Consider the following 12500-nt stretch of genomic DNA (forward strand, 5'->3'; position numbering starts at 1 on the left):
CTTGCTAATTGCTTGTAAAATGAGCTTTATTGGGAGAGTAATGGGCTTTATATATCGGCCTCTGGATCTTTATGCCGTGCCTCAGCTTCCCCGTAATGAGCTGCTGACCCCAGCCGAGGATTAGAAGCAATCAAAGGAGGAAGAAACACACATGCAGACATGGACACACACACATACACACACATACACATGCATACACACTCTCTCACCTCTCTTTTGGTCTCTCTTTCTTTCTTGGTCTCTCTCTCTCTCTCTCTCTCTCTCTCTCTCTCTTTCTCTCTCTGTCTCTCGCCCAAACACACACACACACACACACACGCACACACACGCACACACACACACACACACACACATGAATGACATTCACACGTGCAAAAAGGCATATGGGCAGAATCAGGGGCAAGGTCATGTGTGTCTGTGTATCTGTGCGTACATGTGTTTGTGTTTGTTTACGCATATGTAATCATGTGGCTCTGGTTTTGTAGCAAAGGGGAGAGGAGTTACTCTGGCAATTTTAGTATCCATTCAGTTTTTGTTTTATTTGTGTATTTGTCTTGTCTTCTCTCTAACTCCCATCTTGTCCCCTTGTCTTACAGGTCTGTCCCCGACGTCGACACAGACCCTGATCTGGTGCACATGGAGATGCAAGACACCAGCGGAGGTATGACGACAATAACACTGTGTGCGTGCGTGCTTGCGTGCATGCTTGCGTGCATGTGTGCATATGTGTGTGTGCGTGTGTGTGTGCATGCGTGCGTGTGTGTGCGTGCGTGTGTGTCTGTGCGCGTGTGCATGTGCGTGTGTGTGTGTGTGCGTGAGTGCATGCATTTGTGCAGGTACACTGAAGGTTAGTGCATAGCGTCTTTAGTGCATAGGGTCTTTAGTGCATAGCGCCATGGAAAAGTTTGGGCACTATGCACTGATCCCTCACTGGAAGCGATAGGCGAGCATAGCATTAGCTCCCCAAAGTATCGGTTGGCTACTGTTTGCATTGCATAGTATCTCATGCTTGTTATATCATGCTCATACGTTTCCTTCACCCCAAATGGCAGCTATCTTGCATACAATAGTTGGCTTGACATGGATAGATTGGTGTCTCAGCAGCATTACTTACAGAATTAAGAGTCTCTTGACCCGACTCTTCTACTGAAGTGCACGCCACGTTTCTTCCGTTTCATTAACAACATGGCAGCCGGCCGTTTAGTGCGTGCAGTGTCCATCCTTCAAGCACTGCATTTTTGACAATTGTTAGGGCAGCATCCAGGCACTTTCAGTGCACTGAATTTATTGAAATTTCACCGTAAGCGCCCTACGCACTGAAACATAGTGCCCAAAGTGCACAAGTGTGCGATATGAGACGTGGCCCATGCCTTGTCTGTTTTCCATCAGACCTACTGAATACACACGCACATAAACATGTCTGGGTGTTTCCAATGAAGTTCAAGAGAAGATACAGTATATTACGACACATCCCCTCTCTCCAAAACACAGTGCCCACCCCCAACAGCTCACAACTCTTCCTGTCAGTCTCTTCCCTTCCTCTTCACAAGTCATCCCGTGAGTGGCATTTAATGGCCCTGCTATCAGTCACACAGCCATTAACAAACCATAAAACATCACATCTAATGTAAATGGTGACGTTAATGGTTTTGTTATATTAGCATAATGGGTTTATGATGTCATACAATGGAATGCCATGAAAAAGTCACTGAAAGTTGTATTATAGAGATTAGAATAGTGCTTGGAAAAAAGGGATTAGGTGGGCTACAGTATACTGTATGACTTGTGCGGTTGTTGCGGTGTATGTTCACGAATGCAAATGTGTGTGTGTGAGTCTATGACGTTCAATGTGTATGTTTATGTGTATGTGTATGTGTATGTGTATGTGTATGTGTATGTGTATGTGTATGTGTATGTGTATGTGTATGTGTATGTGTATGTGTATGTGTTTGTATGTACATGAATTTTTCATGTGTGAGTCTGTGCTGTATGTTACCACTTCGTACATGACAGGCCAGTCGACAAGGGAGGACAAAGGGTCAATTGTCCCAAGCCCAGTGAAAATAAGGGCCCATCATTCGGACCCCGATACATTGTATGTATTGGGAGGGGGGCCCTTTCAGATGATTTTGTCCCGGGCCCGGCTGTCAAAGCTGTCAGCAGCCCTGCATGTGTGTGTGTGTGTGTGTGTGTGTGTGTGTGTGTGTGTGTGTGTGTGTGTGTGTGTGTGTGTGTGTGTGTGTGTGTGTGTGTGTGTGTGTGTGTGTGTGTGTGTGTGTGTGTGTGTGTGTGTGTGTAAGTGTGTTTTGTGTGCATGTGTGTTTATGTGTGGCTGTGTGTACATACAGTATGTTCGGTGTGAGTGTGTGTGTGGGTTTTCATATGTGCATGTGTGTGTGTGTGTGTGTATGTGTGTGTGTGTGTGTGTGTGTGTGTGTGTGTGTGTGTGTGTGTGTGTGTGTGTGTGTGTGTGTGTGTGTGTGTGTGTGTGTGTGTGTGTGTGTGTGTGTGTGTGTATGTGTGAAGTCCAGAGGTCATCTAGAGGAGAGCAGCTGCACATGGTTGTAGTGCGAGCTCTGGTGGCGGCTGACATGATGTCCCATGGGGCCGATCATTACACACACACACACACACACACACACACACACACACACACACACACACACACACACACACACACACACACACACACACACACACACACACACACACACACACACACACACACACACACACACACACACACACACACACACACACACACACACACACACACACACAGCATTAGTAGCCCACACAGGTTGACAGCCAGACACATGGTCAGCCGTTTATATTGTGTGTTTACGTGTGGATATATACTGTATGTGTGTACGTGCGGAGTGTTTGTATCATACGACACACAGAGCAACAGAGGAAGAAAGAGTGAGATTGTATGTGAGAAAGAGAGAGAGAGAAAGAGAGAGAGAGAGAGAGAGAGAGAGAGAGAGAGAGAGAGAGAGAGAGAGAGAGAGAGAAAGAGGGAGAAACACAAACACACACACACACACACACACACACACACACATGTTCATGTGTTTGTGTTTGTGCACGTGTGCCTTTGCATAAATCAGGGGGCAGATGTCTGACTTGCTCCACTGATGCTAGGGCACTTTCCGGAGCAAAAGATCTTCTACCAATCATTCTCTCTCACCTTATCCCCACACCTCTGGGGGCACCTCCCTCTCGCTCCTCCTGTCTCTCTTTTCTTCTCTCTCTTCTATTCTCTCTCTTCTATTCTCTTGTTGCTCTTTCTCTTGCCTCATTCTCTCTCACCCTCTCTCACTCTCTCTCTCTCTCTCTCTCTCTCCCCCTCCCCCCGCCAAGTCACTCTCTTTAATGCCCCCCCCTCTCCATTTCTCTCTCTCTCAGAGCAGTGGCGAAGCATGCCGATGCAAGCTGTTCCCCATTCCTCTCGTTCCCCTCTCTGCCCCCCTCCAGCCTGTCAAGGTTAAACGGTTAGCACTCAGTAGCCGAACCCCCGGGAGGGAAGCCCGGCCTGCTCTACAGCACAGCCTGGGCCTCGCTTAGCCCCTCAAGCCCAGTCAGTGTGAGAGGGAGTGGGGCATCCTCTCTTCTTCGCCCCACTGTGCTCCCCAGGGTGATAGTTATCACCATTTGGCAGGGAAGATAGAGTAAGGGATTTGGTGTGTGTGTGTGTGTGTGTGTGTGTGTGTGTGTGTGTGTGTGTGTGTGTGTGTGTGTGTGTGTGTGTGTGTGTGTGTGTGTGTGTGTGTGTGTGTGTGTGTGTGTGTGTGTGTGTGTGTGTGTGTATGTCTGTGTCTCTGTCTGTGTCTGTGTTAGAGAGAGAGAGAGAGAGAGAGAGAGAGAGAGAGAGAGAGAGAGAGAGAGAGAGAGAGAGAGAGCATAGAGAGAGCATAGAGAGAGTTGAAACGAGAGTATGTCTGCCGGCATGTGTGCAGGTGTGTATTTGTGTCTTTCTCTGTGTGCGCAAGTGAGTGAAAGAAAGAAAGAGAGCAATGGTGTGAGCTGAAAAGAGGCTATAGTGTTTGTGTGTGTGAGCGTGTGTGTGCATGTGTGAGTGTGTGCGTGCGTGCGTTCTTGTATGTGTGTGAGTCTTAAATATAAGATAGGAGGAGATAAAGGCACACCTTTGACACTGCATTCCCCATCCACAGTGTGACCTTGCCTCTTACACTACATCTCTCACATGTTACATAAGCACATATGAGACGATGTACTGCATTTGTGCAGCCCGTGAAAGCCTGCTCCTCTTGTAGAGAGACTTCCAGCACTTGGTAAACTCCTGTATCTTTGTCAGGTGCGAAGCATTAAGCCGCTATTGCACAGTATATTGTCAGACAATTGTAAGAGGCTGAGTCGAAGTGTGTGTGTGTGTGTGTGTGTGTGTGTGTGTGTGTGTGTGTGTGTGTGTGTGTGTGTGTGTGTGTGTGTGTGTGTGTGTGTGTGTGTGTGTGTGTGTGTGTGTGTGTGTGTGTGTGTGTGCGCGCGCGCGCGTGTGCATGTGCGTGTGCGTGTGCGTGTGGAGAGGGTACAGTATATGTCTATGCTATCATTTTCTATGTGTCGCAGTGCGTTTCCTGTGTGTGTGTGCACATGCTCGTGAGTCTGCTCTGTCTGGATGTGTGTGTGTGTGTGTGTGTGTGTGTGTGTGTGTGTGTGTGTGTGTGTGACCTGTGTGTGTGTGTGTGTGTGTGCGTGCGTGCGTGCGTGCATGTGTGCACAAGTCTGATGTGTGTGTCTGCTTTGTCTTTATATATGTGTGTGTGTGTGTGTGTGTGTGTGTGTGTGTGTGTGTGTGTGTGTGTGTGTGTGTGTGTGTGTGTGTGTGTGTGTGTGTGTGTGTGTGTGTGTGTTGAGAAGCTCAGCCAAATCTAATTGCCTTTTAATGAGCTCATTCGTGGGCTGCTGTGATTAAGTGGCTGAGCATCTTCATAAATTAGGCTGTCGTCCGCTCCTCTACCCAACGCCGCCCAAACGAAATATACTGTATATCAAAAACTGCACAAAAGCGGGTGTCTCCTGCGGACAGGGCCGGATTATCTAGAAGGGCCAGCGGCACAGTGCCCAGTGGCACCAACCATTTTTGACAAGACACAAACTTAACAAATATAGTTTATAAAAGGGGGCACCAGTGAGGTAGTGCCTGGGTGCACCACAATGGCTTTATACGGTCCTGCCTGTGGACGGGGAGTTTAGTTTAAACAAATCACAAAGACTTAACAGGCGCACTGGGCTCGGTGCGGTACAGCACGGCGAGGCACAAGTGTTTAGATATCAACCTCTGGGCTGGGGATACCTTTCAAAACACAGCTTTCTGTTTTACATGCAGGGCCTTTATCTGCCTGATTACTTGTCATAATGCCTGGCATTATTGCTTTGAGCAAGGCAGAAAATTTGAATTTATATGTGTGTGAGAGAGTGTGTACTGTATGTGTGTGCTGGCAGGGCAGCTGACAGTTTTGACCAGGTACGGGACAAAACTAGTCATCTAAAAGGGCCCCCCTCTAAATACATACAATGCTATGAGAACCCATTTATGAGCCCCCTGTGTGACTGAGCCCGGGACAACTGACCCCTTTGTCCCTCCCTGTCGGCTTCCCTGTGTGTGTGCGTGTGTGCGCGTGTGCGTGTGTGTGTGTGTGTGTGTGTGCGTGTGCGTGTGTGCGTGTGTGTGTGTGTGTGTGTGTGTGTGTGTGTGTGTGTGTGTGTGTGTGTGTGTGTTTGCGTGTACTGTATGTCTTTATAAGCTTATGTATCTATTGTGTATGTTTATGGGCTTCCTTGTTTATACACAGACCTTTGTGACTGAAATGTAATAATGTTATTTGAACTTACAATCCGATACTTACGCATTGAGACATTATCGTGACATCACAGTAAATTGCAAGTTGAAATGTAAGAATGCAAGTGCTCTAAGGTTTGCGCTTTCTTTTCTTTCTATTTTCTCTCTCTCTCTCTCTCTCTCTCTCTCTCTCTCTCTCTCTCTCTCTCTCTCTCTCTCTCTCTCTCTCTCTCTCTCTCTCAATTTTTTCATTTTCCTCTCCCTATGCCATCTCTCTCCCTTTATCTTTTCCATTCCCCTCCTAATCTCTTCCCCGTCGGTTACCTCCCTCTGCCTCTCTGTCTCTCACTATCTTCTATCTCACCCTCTTCTTTCTATCTTCTCTGTTCCCCTTCTTTTTCCCTTTCGCCTTTTTCTCCCCTCTCTCCTCTGTCCCATCCCTTTGTACATCCTCTTCTCGTCTCTCCCTCTCCCTCTCCCTCTTCATCTCTCTGTCTCTCTGTCTCTGTCTCTGTCTCTGTCTCTGTCTCTCTCTCTCTCTCTCTCTCTCCCATCTCTTCTGCCCCGCAGGGTTCCTCTACGTGACGTGCCTGATCCAGAACTGCTCTGATAAGATGGTGACCGCTCAGTTCCTGGGGAAGATTGACCGCGACTCACTGACCGTGCAGAACGAGTACATATTTGTGAAGGTGAGAGAGAGTACAAGAGTGTGAGAGAGAGTACGAGAGAGAGAGAGAGAGAGAGAGAGAGAGAGAGAGAGAGAGAGAGAGAGAGAGAGGGAGAGAGGGAGAGGGAGAGAGAGGGAGAGGGAGAGAGAGAGATCTTAACGTGTCAGCTCCATCCACTCTGTTGTATCTTGGGAGATTCATTCTCGACAATGTCAGTGGGTGCAGTGAATCTTCAGCCTAGTATGACTTATGATCAGTGATGGGCAGTAGCTTCGCTACTTTCCCCAGTAGCTTGGTCGTATCGTCACTACTTTATGTATTGAGTAACTTCCCTGTAGTTGAGCTATTTTTTGTCTCAAGTAGCGACGTCGCTTCCACAAAAGCTACATTTTTCCCCGCAATGTTGCTCGAAGAAAAAATGTTGACTCTCTTCCCTGAGATCTAGGCAGTCACACAGGGGTTCCAAGACCCACTTGCATGAAATTAAGTCACAGGTGGGATATACTTGTAACTTCGTTCCATGCTACTTTTTAACACCTTACCTTAGCAGCAAACCGACCCCGAGTAACGGCAATTCTCTAGCAATTCTCATCTAGCAATGCAATGCGCACATGGTAACACGTGCTCATGCAAGGGGGGGTGGGATGTGCGCACGCCAGGGAGTGCCCCATACTGTCTCTCAGAAACATATCCATGTCCCCCCCTTGGACTTATTGGGGTCAACCTAGGCCTGTGACCTATAATGATATTTAATATATGTATATATTTATGATATTTATATACATACTGAATGTATAATACATATCAATAAAGTATAATGAGTTCAATAAAGTTTTGTTTAATGAAGGTAGGCCTATCTGTTATTTTAAATCAAGCTGACATTATGTCGGGACAATGTAGCTCCTGGTATAGTGAACTACATTTCCGCACATTTTTGTAGCTTAGCTCACTACATTTCTGATGGTGGTAGCTTTAGTGTAGTGAAGCTTAATTTATGGTTAAGTAGCTGATAGCTTAGCTTACTACATTTTACAAGTAGCTTGCCCAACACTGCTTATGATCTAGAGCAGTGGTTCCCAAACTTTTTGTGTGAAGTACCACCCGAGAAAATATTGAGCTCTCCGAGTACCACCTTGACAAACAACATTAGAATATCGCAGCAAAGGCCTTCATATTCACTTTTGCCAGTCAATACAAGAGAGGTTCATAACGCCATCAACAGCTACGGTCACATTCAGTGCAAGTTTGTTTTTAAATTTCTTGCTTGCATTGTATTATTCTGCATTAATATTACAAAATGTGAGACCAAAGAGACATTTTCGACTGAAACAACTTGATCAGCCTTCAAATCAATGCACAAAAAAATAATTCTTCCAAGTACCACCAGAGATGTCTCAAGTACCACCCGTGGTACGCGTACCACAGTTTGATCACCACTGATCTAGAGTCTGAAGTACCATGTGAATCTTTTACCAGTATGACATATGAATATGCAGTCTAATATGCCACAAGGCTCTACAGCAGGGCTATTTAACAAAAATTCAAGGAGGTCCAGAAAAAAAGTGACTCTCCTCAAGCAGAGGTCCTGGACATCACATATTTGATTTGTGGTACAATTGTAATGCAGAAGTAGCCTAGTTTTATCAATTTGTAAATGAATGAACAGACGAAAAAATACAAGATAGAATCACTTTAAAAATATTAATACTGAAACACAGTCTTACATTACAGGATTGCAGGTGAACTCAACCTTTGACAAAGCAACTTTTTTTGTTCAGCCTTTTCTGAGTCCAGTCTAATGGGGGCGTGGCTTGTTTACATGTTAAATTAATCACCCTAAAATGCTAAGATATGCTAAAAATATCCTCCAAAAAGCGGCCTTACAGCTCAGAAATAACATTTGGGATGATGTTTAGAGTATCCTGGGCACTGTAAACCCAACCCTGCCCTAAGCCGCCCGCTTAGCTTTTAGTGACCTTGATCTCAGCTAAAGTTAACAAAAAATGAGCATGAGGTCATCTCAGGGTCGTGGATTATCTGTCCTAAAATTCATTCCACTTCTGCGCAGTGAGTTTGTTTTACATAGTATCTGTACTTCTACTGTAATATGGACGGATGGACAAACAAAGTAAAGAATACAAGTTAAAATTGACGATTAAGTTGTCACTTTGAGAGAACAAAAGAGACAGTGACATCACTCCTGAAATGATTAAGCGCTATGTACTCCATGCTGGTCATCACAGCAAATGAAGAAGCGCCTTTCAAAAGTTAATGAACCAATGAAATATCTTGAAAGATTAGGTTAGAAAACACGTGAAGTGTTTCTTCAACAGTATATCAGTACAGCTGTATCACATCATAGGAGATTTCATACACCCTGGTGTCAAAGACAATGTGATGGCATCGGAGTGTAAAGTTATGCTACCTAATGTACCGTCATGGCGGGGGTGACTGTTTATGTCTCATATACAATATATTATAATGTCTTGTATTTTGTCAGGAGATTAGCGCTTATTTGACCCTGAAATATTTTACTGCAGGCAGAAATGCAAAGGACTTCTCAAAGTATAAATAGAGGGAAATCCCTGGAGTGTTAATGTACAGTATCTCTCATTAATCACGCCATTAAGTCCTTTGGCTCCTGCGGGAGTCGGAGCACAACAGAAACACACTCACACACAAACACTATTATCCGTCTGGATTATCCCTCACACACACACACACACGCACGCGCGCACGCACGCACGCACACACACACACACACACACACACACACACACACACACACACACACACACACACACACACACACACACACACACACACACACACACACACACACACCCACATGCCCACAAGTATGCACACGCACAAACAAAAACACAATCCATATGTATGCAAAAATTCAATCATATCTCTACTCATCCAGAAACAGAAACATATCTGCATACGCATGCATGCGCGCGCACACACACACACACACACACACACACACACACACACACACACACACACACACACACACACACACACACACACACACACACACACACACACACACACACACACACACACACACATACACAAACAACACACACACACACACAACACACACACACACACACACACACACACACACACACACACACACACACACACACACACACACACACACACACACACACACACACACACACACACACACACACACATAGTCTCCCCCGGCAGGCTAGTGTAGGAGGATGTAGGTCATGAGTGTGTGTGTGTTTATTACTTGACATCTGTAAAGCCGTCTGTCTACAGCTTAGCCTGCCACCACGCGCCTGTCTGGGGGCTGTGTGTGTGTGTGTGTGTGTGTGTGTGTGTGTGTGTGTGTGTGTGTGTGTGTGTGTGTGTGTGTGTGTGTGTGTGTGTGTGTGTGTGTGTGTGTGTGTGTGTGTGTGTGTGTGTGTGTGTGTGTGTGTGCATGCGTGCGTGTGCGTGCGTGTGCGTGCGTGCGTGTGTGCGCACTTGAGCCCCCACACACACTCTGTGCAGCTGCCTCAAACAAATGTTGTCACACATGCAAATAAGGGCAGAGCCGTCTAAAAGCACGTATAGACACATGTATACAGAGACAGACAGATGGACCCATGGAGAGAGAGGGGGCGGGCATACACAGATATATAGATGCATAGATACACGAGAAAAGAGAGGGATATCGAGAGAGAAAGAAGACTGAGACTGAGAAAGAGAGAGAGAGAGAGAGAGAGAGAGAGAGAGAGAGAGAGAGAGAGAGAAAGAGAGAGAGAGAGAGAGAGAGAGAGAGAGAGAGAGAGATAGAGAGAGAGAGAGAGAGAGAGAGAGAGAGAGAGAGAGAGAGACCCACATATATATAGAGAGAGAGCGACCCACATATAGAAATAGAGAGACAAACAGCAGACAGATAGACAGACAGAAAAACAGGAGAGAGAGAGAGAACTAAAGACAAATACAGCCACATATAGAAAGACAGACTGTGTATGAGGGAGCTGTAGATATTGACAGACAGACAGACAGACAGACAGAGAGACAGCTGCATTTGCCAGCAGCCTCTGAAGCCCCCCCGGGGGTGACAGCAGATGGGCAGTGCCCGTGCAAATGCCAGGCAGCGTTGGCATGCACTGTGGAAATGTTATGGTGTTGGTTTTGGCAGAGGGACGTCACCCCCTCCTCTTACTCAGACAGCCAAACATACACACAGCGCCAGGCCAAGCTGGATCCGGGTGCCTATGCAATAATGTCTACGTCTGTTGTGTGTCTCTTTTCCCCTCCCCTCCCTTTATGCTCTGCAGTGTGTGTGTGTGTGTGTGTGTGTGTGTGTGTGTGTGTGTGTGTGTGTGTGTGTGTGTGTGTGTGTGTGTGTGTGTGTGTGTGTGTGTGTGTGTGTGTGTGTGTGTGTGTGTGTGTGTGTGTGTGTGTGTGTGTGTGTGTGTGTGTGTGTGTGTGTGTGTGTGTGTGTGTGTGTGTTCTCTGTGCAGTCACAGCTGAATCATAGGTTGTGAGACTGTTTGTGTCCTGTATCTGTGGGTATAGGTGATGGATGTGTCATGTTTAGCTGCTCCAGCCTCCAGTCTCTGCTTGAGGCTGCACCCAGACCACAGCATGACCTCACCAACAGCTGTGTCAGCCTTATGCCCCGTGTACATCAAGCGCTACCAACGCGACCCAGGTAGCTGGGGTGATTGAAGAAGTTTCGCCATGAATTCGTTTTATTCGCTCTGGATGCTGCACTGACATGTTTGATTCAGCTAATCACTTAAAGGCTCTGTCTTGACAGCCTGGGACATTCGTCGATATGAACGTTCCAATTGGTTTTCGCCGAACCACGTCATAGCGGATTTCCTTCAGATTAGCTTGAGTTTAATCGTCAAAATTCGCTCTAGTCGCTCAAGAAGCTTCATTCCCGGCTTTATTCGCCTTCCCTCCATAGAGAAACAATGACTTCCGCTCCGTAGGTCGCTTAGTTCGCCTTCGATGTACACGAGGCATTATTCACCCTTTCAGACAGGCCTTCTCCGAATACGGATCCCATTGACTTGGCATGGTCGTATCCGAAATGCATTTTGGGGGGACCGCCCGCTGCCCTCGCCATAAGTTCAGAATTTTCAGTTATGAATATTACAGCGGATCTATTAGCCAATCAGACCATCTATGTTATATGAGGTTTATAGTATGTTACACACGGAAAGACATTCCCTATTCTGTCAGACGTCTTCTGTCACCCTTCAACAGATGGTTAATCTTTTTCACGACAAGTCTACAATGCTTTCTATTCTTTCTTCAATTTCTACAATGCTTCTATTATTTTCTTTATTGGTGAGAGAGTTTGGCATTGGTAGTATTGACATGTTTTTTGTGGGCTACATAAATTCAGTACAGAGAGTAGGTCCATAGCTCCGTTTTACTTGAGCACAATAGAAATGCATTCAGGATTAGAGAATGCGTTCAGCTGGCCTATTCACCAATCTGTGTGGGGTAGACAGACGAGAGATGAATAGATGTGTGTGCACACAGAACGTTGAAAACAGGGTAAGGGTGAGTTTTGTGTTAGTAGGGCCCCTATGTGTCTGAGCGAGCATGGTTGAAGTTTGAAATCAGTTGGATCATTTGACCTTGTGCTCACTGAGAAATTGATTGTTTACCTGTTTACAGATTGATGAAGAAAAGTGTTTTTTTTCTTGAAACATCCACATATTCTTTCTAACTCTTTCACTCAAAATAATTTTCTATTGAACGAGCTGAAGCTATTATGTTTATGTAACTTTTTGTTAAACTTTCCTTTTTTTGCTCTCTCGTCTCCTAGGTGACCACTGGGAACAGGACCAAGCACTATGTCTCCTTCAAGAGGAATGAGTTTGTCCAGATGCGCTTCCCCAAATACGCTCTACCTAAGGTACTGTAACAAAGATATACAGTATATACCATACATTTATAAAAGGTGTGTGTGTGTGTGTGTGTGTGTGTGTGTGTGTGTGTGTGTGTGTGTGTGTGTGTGTGTGTGTGTGTGT

The 12500-nt window shown here is 45.9% G+C and overlaps 1 protein-coding gene across 1 annotated transcript in view; it reads left to right on the plus strand.

Annotated features, from left to right (window-relative positions):
• sorcs2 (sortilin-related VPS10 domain containing receptor 2) overlaps nucleotides 1-12500 on the plus strand; it is a 417025-nt gene that overhangs the window by 315835 nt on the left and 88690 nt on the right. The window contains exons 6-8 of the mRNA XM_063187064.1: nucleotides 597-661; nucleotides 6374-6492; nucleotides 12296-12385. Coding sequence (XP_063043134.1) covers nucleotides 597-661; nucleotides 6374-6492; nucleotides 12296-12385 — 274 coding nt within the window. The remainder of the gene's footprint in view (nucleotides 1-596; nucleotides 662-6373; nucleotides 6493-12295; nucleotides 12386-12500) is intronic.

Source organism: Engraulis encrasicolus, chromosome 21, assembly GCF_034702125.1.
Source record: "Engraulis encrasicolus isolate BLACKSEA-1 chromosome 21, IST_EnEncr_1.0, whole genome shotgun sequence".
Taxonomy (NCBI): domain Eukaryota; kingdom Metazoa; phylum Chordata; class Actinopteri; order Clupeiformes; family Engraulidae; genus Engraulis; species Engraulis encrasicolus.